Source organism: Phocoena sinus, chromosome 15 (assembly GCF_008692025.1).
Source record: "Phocoena sinus isolate mPhoSin1 chromosome 15, mPhoSin1.pri, whole genome shotgun sequence".
In the NCBI taxonomy this organism is placed as follows: Eukaryota; Metazoa; Chordata; class Mammalia; order Artiodactyla; family Phocoenidae; genus Phocoena; species Phocoena sinus.
The window spans coordinates 66,151,548-66,178,589 of record NC_045777.1 but is presented as its reverse complement, the minus strand read 5'-3'; the positions used below and the strand labels follow the sequence as shown (position 1 = coordinate 66,178,589).

At 41.4% G+C, this 27,042-nt stretch overlaps 1 protein-coding gene across 1 annotated transcript in view; it reads left to right on the top strand.

Moving 5' to 3' along the window:
* DNAH3 (dynein axonemal heavy chain 3) overlaps nucleotides 1-27,042 on the top strand; it is a 193,652-nt gene that overhangs the window by 50,665 nt on the left and 115,945 nt on the right. The window contains exons 17-23 of the mRNA XM_032605510.1: nucleotides 492-636; nucleotides 12,395-12,606; nucleotides 16,593-16,684; nucleotides 20,694-20,808; nucleotides 24,259-24,375; nucleotides 25,270-25,449; nucleotides 26,128-26,264. Coding sequence (XP_032461401.1) covers nucleotides 492-636; nucleotides 12,395-12,606; nucleotides 16,593-16,684; nucleotides 20,694-20,808; nucleotides 24,259-24,375; nucleotides 25,270-25,449; nucleotides 26,128-26,264 — 998 coding nt within the window. The remainder of the gene's footprint in view (nucleotides 1-491; nucleotides 637-12,394; nucleotides 12,607-16,592; nucleotides 16,685-20,693; nucleotides 20,809-24,258; nucleotides 24,376-25,269; nucleotides 25,450-26,127; nucleotides 26,265-27,042) is intronic.

Here is a 27,042-nt window from a genome sequence, read left to right as displayed (position 1 = left end):
AAACCTTTGTGGTAGGTACTGTATCTTCATTTATCCCTATTTAAAATGGGAGAACTAAGTCTTGGAGAAGCTAAGTAACTTGCCTTGAAGTTCACTAGTAAGTTCTTTAATCATTAAAATTCTTACCATTGAGGCAATTCAGCACAAGAAGGCAACATTGTGTTAACAGTTTCATATGTACTGTAAGTTGAAGTACATATGAAAATTGGGAAAATGGGGATATGGATATGATACAGTTGGAGCCAAGGTGATGGAGCAAGTGGCAAATTCTCATAAGGTTTCCCCCAGCTAGATCTCAGCTGCCATGGCCCTCAGAGGTAGCACAGGGACATTCTTGCTTGAGTTCATGCCTTATTTTCCTGTCTTACTCCCCAGATGAACACGCATCTTCCTCAACTTGGTTTTCAAAGCACTGGGGAACTTGCCATGGTGGCTTCTAGGGTCCAGGAGAACCACCCACCCAATAAACAGCATCCCCTTTTGCCCTGCAGTTGATCAATAAGGAGGAGGAGCTGTTGGAAAAGGAGAAGAGTACCTTTCCTCTTCTACAAAGCGTGATGACCAACAAAGTGCCTTACGAGCAGCTGTGGGCGACAGCCTACGAATTTAGCATCAAGTCGGAGGAATGGATGAATGGTATATCACATTCTCACTCTGCTGGGTCAGGATGGCGATGGGGTAGCAGATTCAACCCAGCCAGTTCTGAAATAAGATTGGGACCTCAGATTCTGGCTGGACTTTTTATCATATTCTCATTCTCTGGATTAAGGCAACGATAGTTAAATTTTTCTCATGTGATAATGATGGAAGGTGGGGATCAAAGTGCCAGATCTATTGCCAGGGTGAAATAGAATAGGCAGCCACCCACAGCCATGGGTTGGGTAGTGACTCAGAGAGGCAGGTGGTGGGAGAATAAGATGGCAGTTCCCCTATTACGCTGATGCAAGAAAGGCCAGAGTGCCATAGATATCTGTAAACTACCTCTTTTACTATAGATCCTGGACACTAGAGAGAAATTGAGGCGGTAGAGTCAACAGGACTTAATGATTGATCTGATATGGGGCAGGGAGCAGTGAGGGAGAGGAAAGCACCTAGGGTGAATTCCAGATTATTAGCTCAGGCAGTCTGGTGGATAAGGCCATCACTGAATAAGAGAAATGATAGATTTGTTGGGAAAAAAACATCAGCTTCAATACACTGAGTTAGGTGTCTGCAAACATCCAAATGGGAAGATTAATTAGCAGTTCAGTATATCAGTCTGGATTAAAGTTATAGTAGGGGTGGGATTTATATTGGGGAATAATTGATATGTAAGAGTACAATTAAAAACCATCAATGACATCACCTGGGTAGAGTATTTAGGAGCAGAGGACAAAATCTGAGACCTCCAGGGTTGAGCCTTTAGCTTATTTCCAGTGCTTCAATATATTTTTAAATTAATTAATTTATTTATTTTTGGCTGCATTGGGTCTTCGTTGTTCTGCATGGGCTCTTCTCTAGTTGCGGCGAGCAGGGGCTACTCTTTGTCGTGGTGCATGGGCTTCTCATTGTGGTGGCTTCTCGTTGCGGAGCATGGGCTCTCGGCACGCGGGCTTCGGTAGTTGTGGCACACAGGCTCAGTAGTTGTGGCTCGCAGGCTCTAGAGTGCAGGCTGAGCAGTTGTGGTGCACAGGCTTAGTTGTTCCACAGCATGTGGAATCTCCCTGGATCAGGGCTCGAACCCATGTCCCCTGCATTTGCAGGTGGATTCTTAACCACTGCGCCACCAGGAAAGTCCAGTGCTTCGATATTATAAGAACAACTGTGATGAACATCTTTGTTGCCAATTTTCAGTATACAATAATGATCGTTTTCTTAGGATAAACTACCAAAAGTGAAACGGCTAGATCAAAGGGATATAATAAAAATTATTAGGATTTTAGAAAATGCTTTTGTTATTGGTATTGCCTTCCAGAAAAATTACATGTTTTAATTTATTATTCCTCTAGCAGTATTTGAGGGCGCATTCCTCATACCCTCAACAAACTTGGGAAGTAATAGCTTTAAGAACTTTTTTTGCTCATTTGATGTTTAAAGTGGTATTTTCTTTTTCACAACTTTTAAGTATGCTTTTTCATTATTAAAAAGCATTCTTGGGACTTCCCTGGCGGTCCAGTGGTTAAGAGTCTGCACTTCCACTGCAGGGGGCGGGGCACGGGTTCCATCCCTGGCTGGGAAACTAAGATCCTGCATGCCGTGCAGCCAAAAACACCAAAAAAAAATTGGTCAGTTGAATTCCTTACTTTATAAAAGGCTATTCATTTGCCCTCCCACTTTTTCTCTATTAATAAACCACCTTATTTAAATAATTTTCCGTTTTGAATAATTTTTATTTATTGATTATTATTATTATTTTATTTTGTTTATTTATATTTTTTTGCGGTACGCGGGCCTCTCACTGTTGTGGCTTCTCCCGTTGCGGAGCACAGGCTCCGGACGCGCAGGCTCCGGACGCGCAGGCTCAGCGGCCATGGCTCACGGGCCTAGCTGCTCCGCGGCATGTGGGATCTTCCTGGACCGGGGCACGCACCCGTGTCCCCTGCATCGGCAGGCGGACTGTCAACCACTGTGCCACCAGGGAAGCCCTTGAATAATATTTTTATTGATGCTTTTTATTTTTTGAAGTACTCGATCATATCTATACATTTAGGATATTTTACCTTATCCCTTTCACACCCCTTTTAAAATTCACTTTTCTGTGTTGACTAGCACCTCCAAATTAAACAGTAGTAATAATGGCACCTTTGTCTTATTCCTGATTTTAATGGGAATTCTTCTAGAGTGTCACCTTTATTTATTTATTTTGGATTTTTTTTGATGTGGACCATTTTTAAAGTCTCTGTTGAATTTGTTACAATATTGCTTCTGTTTTATGTTTTGGTTTTTTGGCCCCGAGGGATGTGGAATCTTATCTCCCCTACCAGGGATCAAATCCTCACCCCCTGCATTGGAAGGCAAAGTCTTAACCACTGGACTGCCAGGGAAGTCCCCAGAGTGTCACCTTTAAACGTGATGCTTTTTGTTGGTTCAGGCACAAAATAGTTCTGGTGTTAAGGAAGTATTTATAATTTAGCAAGCTTTTTTGTTGGAAAGAGACAATGTATTTTAAATTTTTTAGATTTTATTTTTTAAATTCATATACAGTAAAAATGATATTTTTGACATACAGTTCTATGAATTTTAACATATGTATTGATTCACCACAATCAGAAAATGGGACAGTTCCATGACTTCAATAAACTTCCTTGTAGTACCCCTTCATAATCACACTCTCCCTACGCCTGGCAACTATTGATCTCTTCATTGTTCCTATAGTTTTGTCTTTTTGAGACTGTCATATAACTTCAGTTTCTTTTTCAGGTTTTATTATGACTATTACAGTGCCTTTGTCTTTACGTCTTTTACATAAAATTTGTGAATCAGCTTATTTATATATACAAGAAACCTGCTGGAATTTTGATTGGAAATGTGTTAAATCAATTTGGAAAGAACTGACATCTTTAATTGAATCATCCAATCCATGGACGTTGTATATCTAATTATTTTGCTCTTCTTTGACTTCTTTTTGTCAGTGGTTTGTAGGTTTTAGCATACAGATCCTATATGTGTTTTGTTAAATTTATATGTATTTCTTTTTATAGAGCTATATGTTTTAAAATTTCAGTTTCTAATTGGTCATTGCTAGTGTATATTAAAACAGTTAGGGTTGGGGGAGGGAGTTTGCCCCTTTTTAAATTAAGTTTGTTTTCTTACTGTTGAGTTTTAAGAGTTCTTTATATATTTTGGACAGCAATCCTTTATCAGATATGTCTTTTGCAATTTTTTCTACTAGTCTTTGGTCTGTCTTTTCAGTCTTTTGACAGTGTCTTTCACAAAGCAGAAGTTTTTAATTTTAATAAAGTCTAGTTTGTCATTTCTTTCCTAGATCATGCCTTTAGCATTGTATCTAAAAATTTATCACCAAACCCAAGGTCATCTAGATTTTTCTGCTATGTTATCTTCGAGAAGTTTTATAGTTTTGCATTTTACATTTAAGTCCATGATCCATTTTGATTAATTTTTGATTAACTTTTGTCAGGGATGTACAGTCTCCATCTACATTCTTTTTCTTTTTTTTTTTGGCTGCATTGGGTCTTCGTTCCTGCATGCGGGCTTTCTCTAGTTGTGGCGAGTGGGGGCTACTCTTCATTGCGGTGTGTGGGCTTCTCATTGCGGTGGCTTCTCTTATTTTGGAGCACAGGCTCTAGGCACGTGGGCTTCAGTAGTTGTGGTGTGCAGGCTCAGTAGTTGCAGCATGCGGGCCCTAGAGCACAGGCTCAGTAGTTGTGGCACAAGGGCTTTGTTGCTCCATGGCATGTGGGATCCTCCCAGACCAGGGATTCAACCCGTGTCCCCTGCATTGGCAGGTGATTCTCAGCCACTGCGACACCAGGGAAGTCCCTCTACATTTATTTTTTTGCATGTGGATATCCAGTTGTTCTAAAACTATTTGTTGGAAAGTTTCATTTCTCCATTGTATTGCCTTTGCTCCTTTGTAAAAGATCAATTGACTATTGTGGATCTTATTTCTGGGCTCTCTCTTCTGTTCCATTGACCTATATGTCTATTCTTTTGTCAATCACATTTGATTATTGTAGCTATGTGGTAAGTCTTGAAGCTGGATAATGTCAGTCCCCCAACTTTATTCTTCTCCTTTAATATTATATTGGCTATTCTGGGTCTTCTGTGTCTCCATGTAAACTTTAGAATCAGTTTGTCAGTATCTAAAAAAAAACTTGTTGGGATTTTGATTGGGATTGTGTTGAATCTATAGATCAAGTTGGAAAGAACTGACATCTTGACAATATTGAATCTTCTTATCCATGAACATTAAATTTTTCTCCATTTATTTTCTTCTTTGATTTCTTTCATTAGAGTTTTGTAGTTTTCCTTATATAGACATTGTACATATTCTGTTAGATTTACACCTAAGTATTTCAATTTTGGGGGTGCTAATGTAAATGGATATGTTTTTAATTTCAAATCCACTGTTCATTAATAATATATAGGAAAGCAATTAACTTTTGTGTATTAACCATGTATACTGCAACCTTGCTATAATTGTGAATTAGTTTCAGGAGGTTTCTTTTTGCTGTTGGTTTTTCATATTTTCTATGTAAGTGATCCTGTCATCTGCAAACAAAGTTTTATGTCTTCTTCCCCAGTCTGTATACCTTTTATTTCCTATTGTTGTCATATTGCATTATCTAGGACTACCACAGAATGCTGTTGAAAAAGGAGTGGTAAGAGGGGACATTCTTGCTGTGTTCCTGATCTTAGCAGCAAAGATTCTAGTTTCTTACCATTAAGTATGATATTAGCTGTAGGTTTTTGTAGATGTTCTTTATCAAGTTGAGGGATTTCTCCTCTATCCCTTATTTGCTGAGAGTTTTTATTATGAATGGGTATTGGATTTTTTCAGATGCTTTTTCTGAATCTATTGATATGATCGTGTGATTTTTCTTCAATTGCCTCTTAATGTGATGAATTATATTAATTGATTTTCAAACATTGAAACAACTTTATATGTGAGGAATAAGTCCCAGTTGATTGTGGTGTGTAATTTTATATATATATATATGTTAATATACAATATATATATAGGTGGATTCAATTTGCTAACATTTTGTTGAGGATTCTTGCATCTATGTTCATGAGGGATACTGGTCTTTAGTTTTCTTTTCTTGTAATGTCTTTGTCTGGTTTTGGTATTAGGATAGTGCTGGCCTCATAGAATGAGTTAGGAAGTATTTCTGCTTCTGTCTCCTGGAAGAGATTGTACAAAAATTGGTATTTTTCCTTTCTTAAATGTTTGGCAGAATTCACCATCATCTGGGCCTGATGCTTTCTGTTTTGGAAAGTTATTAATTATAGATTCAATTTCTTAAATAAATATAGGCCAGTTCAGATTGTTTGTTTCTCCTTGTGTGAATTTTGGCAAATTGTATCTTTCAAGGAATTGGTCTGTTTAATCTAGGTTATCAAATTTGTGATCATAGAGTACTTCATGGTCTTCTTTTATTATCCTTTTAATGTCCATAAGATGTACAATGATGTCTCCTTTTTAATTTCTGATGTCAGTAATCTGTGTCTTTTCTTTTTTCTTTGTTAGCCTAGCTAGCTATTTATCAATTTTATTGATCTTTGAAAAGAACCAGGTTTTCGTTTTATTATTTCTTTTCTTCTGCTTACTTTGGATTTATTATTATTTTTTAAAATAAATTTATTTATTTATTTATTTTTGGCTGCGTTGGGTCTTCGTTGCTGTGCGCGGGCTTTCTCTAGTTGCAGCGAGTGGGGGCTACTCTTTCGTTGTGGCGTACAGGCTTCTCATTGTGGTGGCTTCTCTTGTTGCAGAGCACAGGCTCTAGGTGCACGGGCTTTAGTAGTTGTGGCTCGTGGGCTCTAGAGCGCAGGCTCAGTAGTTGTGGCGTACGGGCTTAGTTGCTCTGCAGCATGTGGGATCTTCGCAGACCAGGACTTGAACCCGTGTCCCCTGCGCTGGCAGACGGATTCTTAACCACTGTACCACCAGGGAAGCCCTTACTTTGGATTTAATATGCTCTTTTTTAATAGTTTCCTAAAGTGGAAGCATAGATTATTGATTTTAGGTCTTCTCTAATATATATATTCAATGCTATAAATTTCCCTGTAAATACTTCTTTCCCTATATCCCACAACTTTTTAAAAATTTATTTTATTGGTGTATAGATGATTTATAATGTTATGTTAATTTCTGCTGTACAGCAAAGTGATTCAGTTATATAAACATTCTTTTTCATATTCTTTCCCATTATGGATTATTACAGGATATTGCATATAGTTCCCTGTGCTATACAGTAGGACCTTGTTGTTTATCTATTCTATGTATAATAGTTTGCATCTGTTAATCCCAAACTCCCAATCTATCCCTCCCTCACCACCCTCCCCCATGGCAACCACAAGTCTGTTCCCTATGTCTGTGAGTCTGTTTCTGTTTTGTAGATAAGTTCATTTGTGTCATATTTTAGATTCTACATAAAAGTGATATCATGTTTGTCTTTCTCTTTCTGACTTACTTCCTTTACTATGATAATCTCTAGGTCCATCCATATTGCTGCAAATTGCATTATTTCATTCTTTTTTATGGCTGAATAATATTGCATTGTGTATATGTACCACATCTTCTTTATCCATTCATCTGTTGATGGACATTTAGATTTTTTCCATGTCTTGGCTATTGTGAATACTGCTGCTATGAACATGGGGGTACATGTATCTTTTTTAAAATTAATTAATCAATCAATCAATTAATTAATTAATTATTTTGGCTGCTTTGGGTCTTCATTGCTGTGCACGGGCTTTCTCTAGTTGCCGCAAGTGGGGGTTACTCTTTGTCGCGGTGTGCAGGCTTCTCATTGCAGTGGTTTCTGTTGTTGTGGAGCATGGGCTCTAGGCACACAGGCTTCAGTAGTTGTGGCACATGGGCTCAGTAGTTGTGGCTCATGGCCTCTAGAGCGCAGGCTCAGTAGTTGTGGTGCACAGGCTTAGTTGCTCTGCAGCATGTGAAATCTTTCTGGACCAGGGTTAGAACCTGTGTCCCCTGCATCGGCAGGTGGATTCTTAACCACTGTGCCACCAGGGAAGCCTTGCATGTATCTTTTTGAATTATAGTTTTGTCTGGATATATGCCCAGGAATGGGATTGCTGGATCATATGACAACTCTGCTTTTAGTTTTTTGAGGAGTCTCCATGCTGTTTTCCATAGTGGCTACCCCAGTTTACATTCCCACCAACAATGTAGGAGGGTTCCCTTTTCTCCAGCATTTATTATTTGTAGATTTTTTAATGATGGCCATTCTGACCGGTGAGGTGGTACCTCATCATAGTTTTGATTTGCAGTCCTCTAATAATTAGCTATATTGAGCATCTTTTCATGTGCTTTTTGGCCATCTGTATGTCTTCTGTGGAGAAATATCTATTTAGTGCTTCTACCCATTTTTTGATTGGGTTGTTTGGTTTTTTGTTTGTTTGTTTGTTTTTTGAGGTACACGGGACTCTCACTGTTGTGGCTTCTCCCGTTGCAGAGCACAGGCTCCAGACATGCAGGCTTAGCGGCCATGGCTCACAGGCCCAGCCACTCCGCAGCATGTGGGATCCTCCCAGACTGGGGCATGAACCCGCGTCCCCTGCATCGGCAGGAGGACTCTCAACCACTGAGCCACCAGGGAAGCCCTGGTTTTTTGTTTTTGAGTTGTATGAGCTGTTTGTATGTTTTGGAAATTAAGCCCTTGTCAGTCATTCATGTTGTTTATGGTTTCCCTTGCTATACAAAAGCTTATAAGTTTGATTAGGTCCCATTTGTTTATTTTTGCTTTTATTTCTATTACCTTGGGAGACTGACCTAAGAAAACATTGGTACGATTTCTGTCAGAGAATGTTTTGCCTATGTTCTCTTCTAGGAGTTTTATGGTGTCATGTCTTATATTAAGCCTTTAATCCATTTTGAGTTTATTTTTGTGTATGGTGTGAGGATGTGTTCTAACTTCATTGATTTACATGTGGCTGTCCAACTTTCCCAACACCACTTGCTGAAGTGACTGTCTTTTTTTCCATTGTATATTCTTGCCTCCTTTGTTGAAGATTAATTAACTGTAGGTGTGCGGGTTTATTTTTGGGCCATCTATTCTGTTCCATTCCATATGTCTGTTTCTGTGCCAAAAATCACGCTGTTTTCATTACTGCAGCTTTGTAGTATTGTCTGAAGTCTGGGAGGGTTATGCCGCTTGCTTTGTTCTTTTCCTCAGGATTGCTTTGGCAATTCTGGGTCTTTCATGGTTCTATATAAATTTTAGGATTATTTGTTCTAGTTCTGTGAAAAAAGTCATGGGTAATTTGATAGGGATCACATTAAATGTACAGATTGCTTTGGGTAGTATGGCCATTTTAACAGTATTAATTCTTCCAGTCTAAGAGCATGGGATATCTTTCCATTTCTTTGAATCATCTTCAGTTTCCTTTATTAAGGTTTTATAGTTCTCAGTCTCTCACCTCCTTGCTCAGGTTTATTCCTACATACAGTAAGTCCCCTACATATGAATGAGCTGTGTTCTGAGAGCTCGTTCGTAAATCCAATTTGTTCGTAAGTCCAACAAAGTTAGCCTAAGTACCCAACTAACACAATCGGCGACATAGTACTGTACTATAATAGGTTTATAATACTTTTCACACAAATAATACATAACAAACAAACACAAAAAACAAAGAAAACATTTTTAATCTTAAGTCCAGTACCTTGAAAAGTACAGTAGTCCAGTACAACAGCTGGCATACTGGGGCTGACATCGAGTGAACAGGCAAGAAGAGTTACTGGCTGGAGGAGGGAGAGGAGGTGGGAGATGGAAGAGCTGAAGGATCCTCAGCAGTAGGAGACGGAGGGCAAGCTGCAATGTCACTCACGCCTGACGTTGATGGCACAGGTTCTGGTTCCTTGCTGGATTTGATTCTATCTACCCACTTGAAAAAATGATCCAGTGACACTGTACTACTGTCCTCTCTACAGTACTGTACAGTAAGGTACACAAAAGCACAACCACTTGTAGAAGATGCACGCACGTGACAATATATGCCAGACACATGAACTGACTTACGTGATTGGACATGCAAATGCACATTTGCATCTTTGAAAGTTCGCAGCTTGAAGGTTTGTATGTAGGGGACTTACTGTATTTTATTTTTTTGGATGCGATTTTAAAAGGGATTTTTTTTTTTACATTCCCTTCCTGATATTTCATTGTTAGTGTAAAGAAATGCAACCAATTTCTGTATGTTATTCTTGTATCCTGCTACCTTGCTGAATTCATTTATCAGTTCTAGTCGTTTTTGAGTGGAATCCTCAGGGTTTTCTATATAGAGTATCATGTCATCTGCATACAATGACAATTTTACCTCTTTCCTTCCAATCTGGATACCTTTTATTTATTTTTCTTGTCTGATTCCTGTGCCTAGGACTTCCAATACTATGTTGGATAGAAGTGATGAGAGTGGGCATCTTTGTCTTCTTCTGGATTTTAGCAGGAATGCTTATAGCTTTTCACCATTGAGTATTATATTGGCTATGACATTCCACAGCTTTTGATGTTAATTTTTATTTTCATTTAGCTCAAAATATTTTAAAATTTCTCTTGATATTTCTTCTTTGACTCATGTGTTATTAAGAAGTATGTAGCTTAATTTCCAAGTATTTTGGGATTTTTCCAGCTGTCTTTCTGTTAATTGAGTTATGAGAATAAAAATCCTTGCCTTGTTTCTGATCTCAGGGAGAAAGTATTCCATCTTTCACCATTAAGTATAATGGGTTTTTTGCTATTATTTTTTTAAACCACTTTTTTTGTATGATTAGCATATAAAAAGCTGTACATATTTAACACATACAAAAATGTAATGTCAGTGTAGGTTTTTATAGGGTGCCCTTTATCAGACTGAGGAAGTTCTCTTGTATTCCTAGTTTGTTTATAGATTTTTTTTTTAATTTATTTATTTTAATTTATTTATTTTTGGCTGCATTGGGTCTTCATTGCTGCACGCGGGCTTTCTCTAGTTGCAGTGAGCTGGGGCCACTCTCCGTTGCGGTGCACGGGCCTCCCGTTGCGGTGGCCTCTCTTGCTGCAGAGCACGGGCTCTAGGCACGCGGGCTCAGTAGTTGTGGCTCGCGGGCTCTAGAGCGCAGGCTCAGCAGCCGTGGCGCACGGGCCCAGCTGCCCCGCGGCACGTGGGATCCTCCCGGGCCAGGGCCCGAGCCCGTGTCCCCTGCATTGGCAGGCAGACTCCCAACCACTGTGCCACCAAGGGAAGCCCTGTTTATAGATTTTTATCATGAATAGATATTGGATTTCGTCAAATGCTTTTGCTGCATCAATTTACATTATGTGATTTTCCTTCTTTCGACTATATTACATTGCTTGATTTTCAAATATTAAATCAACCTTGCATTCTGCCAATAAACCCCACGTGGACGTGGTGTATTATTCTTTTTATATATTGTATGGAAGTCATACATATTTCTTTTCTTCTTCTGTTTTTTTTTTTTTTTGCGGTACACGGGCCCCTCACTGCTGTGGCCTCTCCCGTTGCCGAGCACAGGCTCCAGACGCGCAGGCTCAGCGGCCATGGTTCATGGGCCCAGCCTCTCCGCGGCATATGGGATCCTCCCATACCAGGGCACGAACCTGTGTCCCCTGCACCGGCAGGCGGACTCTCAACCACTGCGCCACCAGGGAAGCCCTTCTTTTCTTCTTTTTAAAAAATTTTAATGTTTTATTACTTAACAAAAAATGTTAGGTTGGTAAAGCATGTTATTAATTAATGAAGCTATATGAATGAATCTATTTTTAGTCTTGGCACCCCTGAAGGAAAAGTGTTTTTGAGTTAATTAGCAACATCATAATGCAAGAGTTAATACTAATTTGAAATAACAAAGGGGAAGGAAGCAGCAGCATGGAAAGACTGAATGTGAAAACCCAAATGCTAAAACATACCTGTAAAAGAAAAGGAGGAGAAGAGAATTAATGTTTTGGTGAAGTTTTTTTTTTTTTTTTTTTTTTTTTTTTTTTTTTTTTTGCGGTACGCGGGCCTCTTACTGCTGTGGTCTCTCCAGACGCACAGGCTCAGCAGCCATGGCTCACGGGCCCAGCCGCTCCGCGGCATGTGGGATCTTCCCGGACCGAGGCACGAACCCATGTCCCCTGCATTAGCAGGCAGACTCTCAATCACTGCGCCACCAGGGAAGCCCCTTGGTGAAGTTTTTTTGCTTTTTTTTAAATAAATGAGGTGTCATTTTCTGTTTTAAAGATAATCTATTTTTAAATAATTTCAAACTTATATAAAAGCTGTCAGAACTGTACAGTTAACTCCTATGTCCCTATTCATCCACATTCCCCAGTTGTTAATATTTCACAGCATTTGTGAAGCACCTTTTTGTACTTCTATAATAGCATCTATAACTTACACTAACAATTGATTCCCTAACTACTCTTGCATTGTATGCCAGGCAATATGTTAGCCACTTTACTTATCTCATGTAGTTTTTACAGTCACCCTCCAAGGTATCCAGTATTACCCCTGTGTCACAGGTGAGACTGCTGAGGCTTAGAAAAGTTCAGTCAGTATCCCCAAGGCTTCACTGGCTAAGTAGAGGTTTCAGACCCACCTCTAAAGCCTGTGCTTGTTCCAATGTCCATACCGTAGACACAATTCTAAATTCAGGGAATCAAAGGTACATGTGACTAACACTACTTGGTGATCTGACCTTTCCCTCACCCCATCTTTTCTATTTCAGGACCCCTCTTTTTACTGAATGCTGAGGAAATCGCGGAGAAAATAGGGAATATGTGGAGGACGATATATAAATTGACCAAGACCTTAGCGGACGTGCCTGCACCCAGGCGCTTAGCAGAGAATGTGAAAATCAAGATTGATAAATTCAAGCAGCACATCCCTATCCTCAGCATTTCCTGCAACCCAGGAGTGAAAGACCGGCACTGGCAGCAGGTCCCTGTCACTGCCCACCCCCAGCCAGCCCAGCCCAGCCCAGCCCTGGTCCTGGTAGCCCTTTGAAAGGCAGAAACCATTAACGGGTCAAGGTTCTTCTTTCTAAAAGGAGAATCTGCTTGAGGCCAAGGGAGTAGTAAAGGGGGTGATAGCCTTTTGAAGGAAGGGAATAACTTCCTGCCTCGCCACATAAACAGGCCGATCCTTTTCTTTGGGGACCCCATTGCTGGTGGTTGAGTATTGTTCCAGCCAGCGGCCACAAAGGCTCTCCTAATCTGCTTTCCTAAGCAAATGGCTGTTCAGTGTCCTAAAAGGTGATTAGGGTGTTACATTACAATGGGAGGGGCCTGGATTTGTTCCTTAACCTAGGCTACACAAAAGAGAAAGTCACATTTATCCCTGGGGGCTCCTAACAATGCCAGATGATTCCTACTTCAGCTTCCTCAACCAGCAGGCTATATTCAGAAGTAATTTTTGCCCTCTTTTTTCAGCCCTTTGAGTCTATAAATGAGGATAATAAATATTCTCCCTAAAAATGATGGGATTTTTATAAGCAACCAAATGTGAGGGTGATAAATGTAGTGTGATACTAAACAGAAGAAAGAAAACTCACTGTGTTTCTAAAATAATTGTCACATGCAAGAGCTAGCAATGGCCTTGAAACATCTTCTACCAGGGAATTGCTCTTTGTGGAGGTGAAGAAGAGACTGGCTCTCCGTAGGCAAATTGCTCTCTGACTGGGCCAGAAATTCTCTCCCTGGGAACCATGCACAAGACTGAGGACATTGTCTCTAGAAGGACTCAGTCTGAGAGCATAACCGTTAGGAGTATTTTGATCTCCCTGGGACAGCAGAGATCTTGGTACATGAGAGATTCAAGATTTTTCTGTAGAGAGGAGCTGCTTTCAATTTCCCAGAAAGCCTTGAAATTTGCTTAAAGACTTAAGCAAAGATGTAAAGAAGTCAGAGCAAAGGTCATCTGGTAGACTTTGGGTCTTGAGCTGCCCCAGCAGAGGGATCTGCACAGCGGCAGCTGCCCTCACTTGGTACTCATAGGGTGCCTCTCCCTGCGGAGCTAGCCTGACTAGAGCTTTGACCATTTAGAGTTAGGTAGACAGGTGCCCTCCAGCAGTGCTAGGTCTCTCCATGAGATGACATTATAGAAAGTGCCCTCATCAATGGCATTTAAACAGTGCTCTAGGGGTGCTCAGAAAGCCATCCCCTCTGTCTGGTGCTCCCCCTGTGATGACAGTATTCTCACACATGGGCACTTTAAAAATCCCAACCATTCCTAGACATTAATAATTCTCATTTATAGGCCACTTAGATGGACAGATTGGGGGAAAAAATTCCCTGGAATTAAAATACTAATAACAATAATAGCTAAAGTGTATTGAGTACCAACTTTGTACTGGGTACTGTTAAATACTTTATGCGGATTCTCTCATTTCATCCTCCCAAAAACCCTTTGAAGTAGGGACAATAAATTGTCACGTGACCAGTGAAGGGTGGGGAAGAGAATTGGAATCTAGGTGTTTTTGACTCAGCCTTGATGTGTGAAAAGGGGGCAAGAAATATCGGGTCAGAGAGAGGGAGTGGACAGTAGGGGGCAGTGAGCTATAGATAAGAATGGAATGTGCTATATTCCACTTACTATAGGCAAGAGGTAAGGTGGCTCCTGAGTAAAGAGCACCTACAGTGGAATCTCAATGGGCTAAATAGTTGAAGATAAGCTCAGAAAGGACAAAGGCCACAAGGTACCCTCAGGGTTGCCCCGACTTAGAGCCCATTTCTGCCTGTACTGTAGGTCACACAACAAGCCCGCCCAGTGACAGCCCCAGGCTTGGGGAAGCATTCTCAGTTCTAATGCCTAACTCAGGAGATCCTTGTGCACAGATTTGGCTCTGGCAGGGGGGCTCTGTAGGCTAAACCACCTGTAGCTCTCAAGACTACAAAATGGATCTTCTGGGGTCATGAGGTGGTTTTGTTGAGATTTCTGACCGTTTCCCAGAACTTAAGCAGGAAAGGCTAGTCTCTGTATTTGAGACATAGACTTTATTGCTACTGTGGTGTAAAACAAGATGGAACAAGGTAACACTGTACTGATATGCACCAAAGCTGGCCTCTAGGACACTGCTGCCCAGTGGAAATATACTATGAACATATGTATAATTTTAAAGTTTCTAGTAGCCACATTTTTTAAAGTATAAAAAAGGTGAAATAAACTGTATGAATAGATTTAACCAAACATATCAAAATCACTATCAGTTCAATAAGTAATCAATATAAAAATGTTAATGTGATCTTTTACATTACAGTTTTCATACTAAGTCTTTGAAATATGGTGTGCTTTTACCTACAGCACATTTTGATATGGACTAGTTGCATTTCAAGATCTCAATAGCTACAAGGGGTTAGTGGCTACATATTGGACAGCATAACTTCAGTTTCTTAGAATTAGACCAGATGCCTGTTAACCTCTATACTTAACAAAAGCAATTTAAAAAATAAAACTACAGATCTCTGAGTCCTTCCATAGGCCAAGTATTTACTGTGTCAAGTGCTTTACACATTTATGTCATTTAATCCTAGAGATAGTGTGTTGTTCTAAGCCATACTTGCAGGTATTAGAGAATAAATGAGAGCCCTGGGCCACCAGGAATAATTGTGCAGTTTATGCTCTAGGGAATGCTATTTTTGTGCAGTACAGTGGGAATTGTACTTTCTAGAGTTATGCAGTATATAATCTGCACAATTATACATAGAAGACCTGCAAGAAACACTAGCATATGATGGATGAGAGCTTTGGAGTCAGAATCAGATACAAGTCCCAATTCTGCAATGGCTGTTATGGTCTATTAGCTAGATGATCATAAACTTAATTTCTTTGTCTCAGTTTCCTTGCCTGTAAAATGGGAGGAGTAATATACCAGTACCTTCCTCACCATGTTGGGAGGATGAAATAAGTACATAAAGCTCTTAAAACCAACCTACCACATAATAAGCCCTCAATAAATGTTAATTACTTTTATTATTTCCATTACCTCAGTGGTCCTCCAGGTGACCTCAGAACCCAGATTGGAATCTGTTTGAATTAGCTGGTTCACGCATGCTTTCACTCCACAAGTGCTTATTGATGCCTACTGCATATCAGGCCCCAGGGACACAGGGCTGAATAAGACAGAACATGATGTGACTTTCATGTCTCTTCCTGCTCTGACATTCTTTAGTCCTGCTGGAGCTGGACAGAGACAAAACTGGGCAGTAGGTGAGATTTTTTACAGAACCTCATTCCCATTAACCCCTGTGCTCTTCTTGAGCACACATAACCCTTGTACTGCCCAGATCTCTCAGTCCCTGAGAAAAATGTTCAAAGCCATCAGAACTTTCACAGGGATCTTTTCACTTAAAAGATAAGGTTGGGGTAATATTTACACCAAAGGAATGGGCACAGGTGCTAACATTTCCAACAAGTTAGCACAGTGGGTTGGAAAGGAAGATTTTGGTGGGGGAGTCATCTAGCTAATAGACTTCCTCCTTTTATTCAGCAAATGCTTACAGCAGCTTCTGTCATGGACCAGGTTTTGCAGTCAGTCCTGGGAGCACAAAAACAAACCAGACCTGGTTGTGAGCCTGTAAGGTGCCCACAAGTTTGCATTATGCCAATTCCTGGTGGGAGAACAACCCCCAGCAAACCAGACACAATGCAGGGTGGGCCCTAGGACACCGCCCAAAACCTTAGACCTGCGCTGTCCAATTCAGTAGCCACTAGCTACACGTAGCTATTTAAATATAAATTAAGTAAAATTAAATAAAATTTGAAAATTAGTTCCTCAGTCACACTAGCCACCTTTCCAGTGCTCAACAGCTGAATGTGACTGGTGGCTCCTGCCCGAGACAGCACAGATATAGAACATTTCAGTCATCACAGAAAGTCTACTGGACAACACTGCCTTGGACAATACACACTTGTTTTTCTCTTTGCAGATTAGTGAGATTGTCGGCTATGAAATAAAGCCCACTGAAACGACTTGCCTCTCAAATATGCTGGAATTTGGATTTGGCAAATTCATTGAAAAGTAAGGCTTCTCCCTTCAGAAAGTTTTTTCGTCAAAGTGTCTATGAATTCTCACAGTTGTATGACTGAATGGCCTCATAGCAGGCTGCTTTTCTCATTCTGGTTTAGGGTAACCTCTACTTCAGCTGACTAGCTGCTGGTGAAGCTTTCATTTCCAGCTGCAGAGTTGATGTCAGCTTATGACTAGAAAATTGAGTCAGAGATTTTATTTCAAAAAGAAATTTTTTAAAATAGTTCTCTGAACCTGAGCTCCAAGCCCAGCTCTCAGTGACTTTGGGCAAAACCATTTCACCTTCCTGGGCCTCAGTTTCTTCCTCTTTAAACAAACAACAGCAACAAACAGGAGTGGCTCTCTGAGCTCTAAAATTTCATGAAATATGGTCAAATGAGAGATCTCTTCACTTGCTTTCTCTCCTTCTCCAAACGCCCCTGGAGTTCATATGTGAGAATTTGTACTATTTGATCTGCTGTTTTTAGGACCAGAGATTCTCAGGACCCTGTTTGTTTTTCCGCACTTCCTTCAGGGTGATGTGTAGGGAGATGTATTGCTAAGACTAGAGACCCTGTTAGGCAACTGGGTTTGGTTCTCACTCAACATGTGAGGTTCTCAGACTGTGACCCCAGACCAGAGGCATCAGCATCACCTGAGAACTTGTTAGAAATGCACATTCTCAGGCCCTACCCCAATCTGCTGAATCAGAAATTCAGGGGATTGAAAGCTGAAATCTGGGTTTAAACAAATCCTCCATATCAACGCTGTTCAGTGCAGGAGCCACTAGCCACGTGTGGCTACTCAGCCTTTGAAATGTAGCTATTCTGAATTTGATGTGCTGAATGTGTAAACTAGGCTGGATTTCAAAGACTTATTAAGGAGGGAAAAAAAGCAAAATATCTAATTATTTTAAATATTGATTGTATGTTGAAATGATAATATTTTGGATTTATTGAGTTAAATAAAATAGTTTCTTTTTACTTGTGTTAAATTGGCTACCAGAAACTTTGAAATGACATATGTGGCTCAGGTTATATTTCGAATAGACAGCGCTGCTCTAGGCGATAGTGATGCCTGCTAGAGTTTGAAAGCCCTTCCTTTATACTGGGGCAGAGCAAGCACCTAATCTAAGGTCCTTCCAGGCTCCCAAATCTGTCTGCCACCTGAATACTCTGATGACCCCCAATACCACCACTACTGTCCCTCTTTAAGGAGCAGGTCTACAGACACAGGCTTTTATTTTATTTTTTAAAATTTTTATTGGAGTATAGCTGATTTACAATGTTGTGTTTCTGCTGTACAGCAAAGTGAATCAGTTATACATATACATGTATCCATACTTTTTTAGATTCTGCACAGGCCATTACAGAATATTGAGTAGAGTTTCCTGTGCTATACAGTAGGTCCTTATTAGTTATCTATTTTATATATAGTAGTGTGTATATGTCAATCCCAAAATCCCAATTTATCCCTCCTCCCCTTTCCCCTCTGGTAACCATAAGGTTGTTTTCTACATCTGTGACTCTATTTCTGTTTTCTTAATAAGTTCATTTGTACCATTTTTTAAAATTCCGCATGTAAGTGATATCATACAAGACACATGCATTTTTACCAGGTTTATGCTATTTTATTAAAGGGCCTCAATTTCCCCGATAAGATGTTCCCAAGAAATACCAGCTCTAGAACACTTACGCTGCACTGAGCATTTTATATGAATTAACCAACTTATCCATCACAACACCCTAATATTCTAGGTAATTTTATTCACATTTTACAGATGAGGAAATAAATTGATTAGAGAGATTAAGCAAATATCCGGAGATCACAAGAACCAAGACCCGAGCCCAGGCTAGCTAACTTCAGAGCCTTAACCATTACCCTTTACTGCCTGAAAAGATAAACCCATCAAAGGAGACAGAGACTGAGCAGATACACAGCACACTGCCATGCTTCATGCCAACGTGCTCAGCTGTGACAAATCTAGAAGTGGTGTTTCCTTGGCCAAGTTGTTTACCTCTATGTGCCCAGTCTCCTTATCTGTAAAATGGAAATAATAATAGTAGCTAGGTGATTGGAGTTACTGTGAGGATTATGAGATAAGGCGTGTAACCTGAACTGATTTAACGTCTAAGTTCTCAGCTACTACCTATTAGTGAAGTGTGATGTTCCTTGTATCCCACTATCCCATAGTTAAGGCAGTTTTATCACAGCCCACAGTTAGTGAGCATCTTGAGTACATTTGGATAAGGTCAACTCGATATACTTCATGGACTCCCAACCTCATTAATTCCTCCCCTGTGCAATTGTTTGCATAATTATAAGTCATAAGGCACATTACAAGCATTTTATCTTATTTAATTATACCAACAATGCTTGATATGAGCAGATGGGGACCGAAAGCCTGTCAAGTGGTTTGGTCATGGCCACACCGCCAGCCTGTTTGTCTCATACTCATCTGGATTGGCACCTGCCTTTATTATTCTCTATATGCACGCTCATGTTAGTTGTCTCCCAAGAAGGTCACATTTAGAATGAAGACCATGCTGCTGAGGTGTTGATCAGTCATTGTCTGGCGTTATCCGTGCCTCTTCTACCTCCCTACGTGAGGCCGGATGAGGGTTTTCAGCTCCATTTAGTTGAGCTGTTTGGCTGACCACATGTGAGCAATTCTTTTGCTCCTCTGACAAAGAGAGAGGAGAAGACACATAGTAGGGGAGGCAGAAACACCAGATTAGCAGTCAGAGGAACTGGTTCTGGCGCTCCCCAGCTGTGTGTGTGGCTTTGGACATGTCACTTGCTTCCTCTGGGCTTCAGTTTCCTGACGTGAAAGTAAGGACCAGATGGTCAAGGATACAGTGAAAGACAGTGCTGAGGCAGAAAGAATAATCCCTCCTTTTCCCTCCAAAACCTTTGCTTCCCAATTTTTTAGCCACATCTGCATTTAGTACCCAGCTCTCCTGTGGAAACAAGAAGAAAGGAATTTATCTTCCCCTTCTCTCCCTCCCTCCCCGTTTCTGTAGAACAGAGGGTCTGTAGGTGGATGGACCCAGTGCATCAGGAAGATAGCAGGTGTCTTTTTAAAAGGTAGGGACAGGGAGTGGGAAAAAAGCCATCATATAAATTAACAGAAAGTCTAAGATCTGAATAAGAAGTCAATAATAATTCTGAAGTAAATAGGAATAATAAGGAGTAAATGAAAATGGAAAAAGGAAGTCTTGTTTTAATGGCCTTAAAACAGTTGTTCTCAACTGGGGGTATCCACCCCCAGGGGACACTTGGCAACATCTGGAGACATTTTTGGTTGGCACAACTGGCAAGAGGTGGGGACTGGGGTAGTCAGCTACTGGCATCTAGTGGATTGAGGCCAAGGATGCTGCTAAGCCTCCTGCAGTGCACAGGACAGCTCTTCACACCAAAGAATTATCCAACCTGTATTAGTTTTCTAGGGCTGCTATAACAAATACCATAGGCTTAAGCAACAGAAATTTATTTTCTCACAATTCTGGAGGTTGGAAGTCCAAGGTCAAGGTTTTCAGGGGGTTGATTTCTTCTGAGGCCTCTCTCCTTGACTTGCAGATGGCTGCCTTCTCCCTGTGTGCTCACATGGTCCTCCCTCTGTGTGTATCTGTGTCTTAATCTCCTCTTCTTAGAAGGACACCAGTTATGTTGGATTAGGACCCACCCTAATGACCTCATTTTAACTTAACTACCTCTTTAAAGACCCTATGTCCAAATAGGGTACCGCACATTCTGAGGTACTGCTGGTTAGGACTTCAACATATGATTTTTGGAGGGATACAATTCAGCGCATAACACAGCCCACAAAGTCACTAGCGCCAAGTGTAAAGAAACCCTGCAAAACACTGGAGCTAGCTGGTAAATATTAGAGTAGGATGGTAAACATTTTAGTAAAATTAAAGGCTTTTTAAATTTCTCTAATGGCTGAGCTGAAATTCCTCCTTTGATGTGTTTTGAGGCCTCCTCCGTTGATGTTACTGTCGCTGTGTTCTCTCTTTAGACTGGAGCCCATTGGTGCAGCTGCCAGTAAGGAATACTCTCTGGAGAAAAACTTGGAGAAAATGAAGTTAGACTGGGCCAACATGACGTTCAACTTTGTGAAGTACAGGGACACCGTGAGTCTCAGTCCAACTGTTCGGCCCCCTGAGAGCAGCCCATTTATTATGTAGTAAATTACAGAAGGGATACGTTTCAGAACTGCAACAGAACTCAAAGAAGAAGGATCTCTAACTAATCTGTTTTAAAATTTTTTATTGAGATATAATTGACGTATAACATTGTGTAAGTTTACAGTGTACAGTGTGTTGATGTAATAGTTTTACGTATTGCAGTATGATTACCACCCTAGCTAACACCTCTATCACCTCACATAATTATCCTTCCTTTTTTGTGGTAGGATAATTAAGGTCTAGTCTCTTAGCAACGTTGAAGTTTTTAATACAGTATTGTCTATAATCACTATGCCCTTGCATCAGATTGTTTCCTCCTGTCCGCCTTCCTGTGCCAGTCAGCCTTCCTCCCAGACACCATGGAGGGATGCATTTTCAAATGAGAAAGGCCTTTTGATTTAGAGCAACAAGATTTCTGTTGAAAAAGAGCTGAGCAAGCCTCCTGAATTAGCATCTCCCTGGGAGGGCACCCCAGGTCCCTCAGAAGTATACCTGAGGTAGACAATACTTAGCACTTGTTATTAAGTGCAGAAATCACCTGAGAACCTTTCTAAAGTGCAGGTTCTGAGTCAGCAGGTTTCGACTGGGGCCTGAGGTTCTGCAGTTCCAACAAGCTCCCAGATAATACTGAAGCTGTGGTCTCTGGACCATATTTTGAAGAGCAAAGCTGTAGACTTTCTTATCACTGGCACTCGTAGAAAACATATAAGTTCACAGAGTGCCTGTGGAGGTTCATAAACCTGAAGGGTTTGCTCAGCCATCTCTGGGGTCTGGCTTGCTCTTGGGATGGGCCATGGGTAGGACTTGCTGCTTGGGTGAGCTGTACATCATGGAGGCAACAGGCAGAAACTCACATACTGCAGGCCGTCAGCTCTTAAACCAGTGCATTTCAACCCTGGTACACTTCTGGTCACTCAGTTCCAAAGTGTGTGTGTTTGGGGTAGGTGGCTGGAGTTGCCACACTACCTACCACGCAATTCTCTGACACCAGCTGGGTGCCTTCCAACTGCACTCAACTCTGACACTATCTACCTGGAGACAGCATCAGATCCCACAGGGTAAGGGCTCAGTCCTACAAGACTGCGAACCCCCTCACCCCCCTTCAGATGCCAGTCTCAAGCCCAGGGTATCACCTGTGCTTCTGACCGACCAGCTATAGATTGGAGGTCCCAACGACACCCTCCTTGGGTTCAATTAATTTGTTAGAACTCAGAGAAACAGTTTACTTACTAGATCACTGGATTGTTATAAAAGGATATAGGACCCAGGAACAGCCAGATGGAATGCCTATGGGGAAGTGGTGTGAAGCTTCCATGCTCTCTCTGAGCATGCCACTCTCCCCAAATCTCTACATGTTCACCAAGTCAGAAGCTCTCTGGACCCTCTCCTTTTTTTTTTTTTAATTTAATTTTTTTTTTTTTTTTTTTTTTTTTTTTTTTATGCGTTACGCGGGCCTCTCACTGTTGCGGCCTCTCCCGTTGCGGAGGACAGGCTCCGGACGCGCAGGCCCAGCGGCCATGGCTCACGGGCCCAGCCGCTCCGCGGCACGTGGGATCCCCCCAGACCGGGGCACGAACCCGCGTCCCCTGCATCGGCAGGCGGACTCCCAACCACTGCGCCACCAGGGAAGCCCCTAATTTAATTTTTTAAACATCTTTATTGGAGTATAATTGCTTTACAATGGTGTGTTAGTTTCTGCTGTATAACAAAGTGAATCAGTTATACATATACATATGTTCCCATATCTCTTCCTCCTTTTGTGTTTTTATAGAGGCTTCATTACTTTGGCATAGTTGATTAAAACATTGGCCACTGGTGATTGAACTCAATCTCTATCCCTGTTCCCCTCCCAGGAAGTCAGGATGGTAGAACTAAAAGTTCCAACCCTCTAATCACAGGGTTGGCTCTCCTGGCAACCAGCCCCCAACCTTCGGTGTGGTCCAAAAACCCACCTCAATAACAAAACAAAAGATGCCTTTATTGCTCTCATCCCTTAGGAAATTCCAAGGGTTTTAGGAGCTGTGCCGGCAACAAAGACCAAAGATACATTTCTTATTATAAATCACAATATCACTCTGGCCTGAGCATCTGTATTTTTAAGGCACTTCTGGGTTTTCTAAAGTGCAGTGTGGATTGAAAACTAAAACCCTAAAGGCTCCCATACTCCTCCCTCCCCCAGGCTGCACGTTATCCTTTTGTGACTTCTTTTCCTTTTTGTCTTGATGCCTTGATTTCACTTGACTAAGAACTGTAGACAAGCCAGTGGGAGGGAGGAGAACTGGGGGCCTCTCCCAGCAAGACCAGGCGACCGTGTGTCCCAGCAACTTGCTGTTACAGGATCTGATTGGATTAGATACTGCTAGAGGCTGTGGGGCTGAGATGAGCAGTTAAGTCGGGGAACCTGATAACAGCTCAGTTACATCTGGCCAGTCTTCAGAGTTTTTGACTGAAGTAGCTATAGACAAGGGTCAACAGCAAAATGGGAATCGAGGTACCACTTCATTAATAGCTGGACACCCGTCAGTGCAGGGCTGCTGGTAAAAGGTGGATGAGAGAATATATCCTCGCTCCAAATTAACCACCCAGGTGTAGGTTTGAAAGAAGTGAAAACAGAGCAAGAAAGACCAGACCTACCACAAAGGGACAGACCCTTATCAGCTTTCTCGCCACATGGCCCAGGAGGAAAAGTCCATCTACAGGGGCTAACCTTTAAGGCACAGTAACCCTAACTACCAGGAAAATGTGGCCAAATAATTATTTAGTCAGAGGTTCCCAAACTTTCTTGGTTCACGGTGCTGTTGGTATCTGAGTACTTTTTAAATGGTTCCCTTCTCTAGTCCAAAAAAAATAGATAACAGCTTTATTATGAAGTAATTGGGTTCAAACAACTTAAGTATTTGTGTCCCATCAACTGAACAAAGGTCTGGGAAAAAGTGCGTATAAATTAAAAGAAAAACATTTGTATTTTGTTTTAAAATAACCACAGTTATTTGCTGTGAGTTTGCTGCAGTGCCCTGGGGCACACGGTTTGGGAACCAAAGGTCTAGACCTAACCAGATTAGCAGTTGATTCTACCTGAGGGAGAGCCGGGAAAACAAGTGAACAGAAAAGCAGGAACACAGGGAAGGGGACAGAACTCCTCCTCTTCTCAACAGATGCTAGTTGCAGGTCTAGGCGTGGACCGTATTTGATTTCTGCAAAGGAGGTAAAAAAGTCTTTACGAATATTTTCAAGGAAGAAAATAGAAAATTCCACCTCCTACAAGACATAGTGTCCCACAAGGGTCACTTGTGGACAAGGGTGGAGATCTGAGCTGTGAGGACTTTGAGGGTCAGCATAAAAATCTGTGGGGCAGAGGTCTTGCGATTTTGATGGTGTGCTCATTTTTATTCACAGGACACAAGCATCTTGTGTGCAGTTGATGACATTCAACTGCTACTTGATGATCACGTGATGAAGACCCAGACCATGTGTGGCTCTCCATTTGTCAAACCAATAGAAACAGAATGCCGGGTAAGAGGAAATGAGGTTGAATGCTTTGTGATGGCCCGTTAGCTCTGGGTTTCTTGGCATGAGGGATCTCAGTTCCCTGACCAGGGATCCAACCTGTGCCCCCTGCAGTGGAAGAGCGGAGTCTTAACCACTGGACCACCAGGGAAGTCCCGGAAGAAGGTTTTTAAGTCCAATTAACAAAGAAACTCACTTTCTCTTGATTAGGAAAAAAAACAACAAAAGACTGAAAGCAATAACCATCCAAGTAAGCCTTTATAACAGTCTGCCAGACTGAGCTTTTGCAACAGTCTGCTAAAAGAGAAGGTGAGATTATTTGAATGCACCAAACAAAAGTACATATGGAAAGTATCTTATGGGCTATAGTAATCTAGAATGTAAATTACACGAGGTTTGGCCTCCTTTGCTCTTTGTCTGTGGAAGTGGGATAGGCTAAGGACACCAACTTGAGTCAGACTGCCTGGGTTCAAATTCTGACTCTGCCCCTTAATCAGTTGTGTGACCTTGGACAAGTTACTTGAATTAGTTGTATGTCAGTTTCTGCACCTGTGAAGTGAGCTTTGTAATGATATCTCCCTTATAAATCTGTTGGATTAAATTGGTTTCACATACATAAAGCGCTCAGACCATCACTTGTCACAGAGTAAGCCTTATAAATATTACTGTTGTTGTTATTGTCATGACTATTCCACTAGGAAAAGAACTCTATGAGGGCAAGGACTCCTGTTTTTTTCTCTCAGTGCTGTATCCACTTTGCCTAGAAGAGTGACCAGGACATAGTGGGCACTCAATAAGTATTTGTGGAACAAGTGAATGAGTGAATGCATCAATTTGTCGATGGGTCTGTGATGCAGAGTGGCATGTTAATGACTCAGATATGAAATGCTAAATTTGCAGAACTGGGAAGAAAAGCTGGTTCGCGTGCAGGAAATTTTGGATGCCTGGTTAAAATGCCAAGCCACCTGGCTATACCTGGAACCAATCTTCAGTTCAGAGGACATCATAGCCCAGATGCCAGAAGAGGGCAGGAAATTTGCCATCGTTGATAGTTACTGGAAATCACTCATGTCCCAAGCCGTGAGTTTTTTACTACCTAGCACATCTCACCATCAGGAATGTGGGATGCCGTACAGATGTTCCTCATTGTGCAATGCAGCCATGTCCCTTGAAACCTATTAATAAACTGGATTTTTGCAAATTCAGTATCTCTATAAATTTTTTCTAATTTCAAAAGTTATTTGTTATTAAAAATTCAAACATGGAAATGGGAAATATAAAAAGTAGAGGCCTTTTGAAATCCCAACTTCGTGGAGGTGACTATTAGCAGTTTGGATAATTTAGCTCTCATTCCTAACGAGGTATAAGATTTTATTTGTTACATGATAATGCAATAAAGCTTTTATAGATTGAGAATAATTTTAGAATTCAGGTAATTCTCTGTATTCAGTTACTCAGTTGTTTAACAAATGTTCAAGGGACCAGCGCAGACTAGTATAGAATGTCGTGGTCTGAATTCCACAATCCCAGAAGTTAAAATATAATTGGCTTCGTTGGTTTCAGGTGCCCAACCCCAGCCCAGTCAACCATGGCCAGAGGACGAGGGTCATGTTATATGAGCAGTCAACCTCGTGGGATTAGGAGGTGATTAGGGTAGGAGGGTCATTAGTTGAGGGGCTGGTCGCACACTCATTACAATAACTAGTCTCAGAATCTGGGAACCCCATGATGATTATCACCTTTTTCTATGGAACCTAGGTAAAAGATACCAGGGTTCTGATGGCAGCAGACCAACCACGGATGGCTGAGAGGCTTCAAGAAGCCAACCTTCTGTTGGAGGACATCCAGAAGGGGCTGAATGATTACTTGGAGAAGAAGAGGCTATTTTTCCCCAGGTATCCAGTATCATTCTCTTGCTCGAAGTTGCCCTCTTGACCCATATATAGGTAGAATTACATTTTTTCATTCTGAGAGTTAGCTTCTACTCATCTATTCCATATTCTTTCTAGGTTTTCCATTCCCCAAAAGACAGCTCTCGGGGGTAAGGTGTGTCTTCATGGTCTCTATTTAGAGTGAGGTTGAATAGACACCAATGGAACCAGCATGGTCAAATACCCAATTACATGGGTATAGTACTCAAGAGCCTGGACTTTGGAGGAGTTAAACAGCCCTCAGTTTGAGTCCTTAGCCACACGTGGCTATCCAGTGCTTGAAATGTGGCTAGTGTAACTTAGAAAGCAATTTTTTTTTTTTTTTTTTTTTTTTGCGCGGGCCTCTCACTGTTGTGGCCTCTCCCATTGCGGAGCACAGGCTCCGGACGCACAGGCCCAGCGGCCATGGCTCACGCGCCCAGCCGCTCCGCGGCATGTGGGATCTTCCCGGACCGGGGCACGAACCCGCATCCCCTGCATCGGCAGGTGGACTCTCAACCACTGCACCACCAGGGAAGCCCCCTCGCCTGGGATTTTTAAAAATACAAATTCCCAGACCCAATCCTAGATCAGTTATATTACAATCTCCGGGAAGTGGAACCTTGGCATTGGAATTTTTTTTTATAACCTCTGCAGATGATTCTAAAGTGCAGCCAAGGTTAAGAACCACTGCTCTATCCAGGTTTCTTTCACCTGGTAGCAACCCCTCTCTCCCAGCCATATAAAATCCACATATACCAGC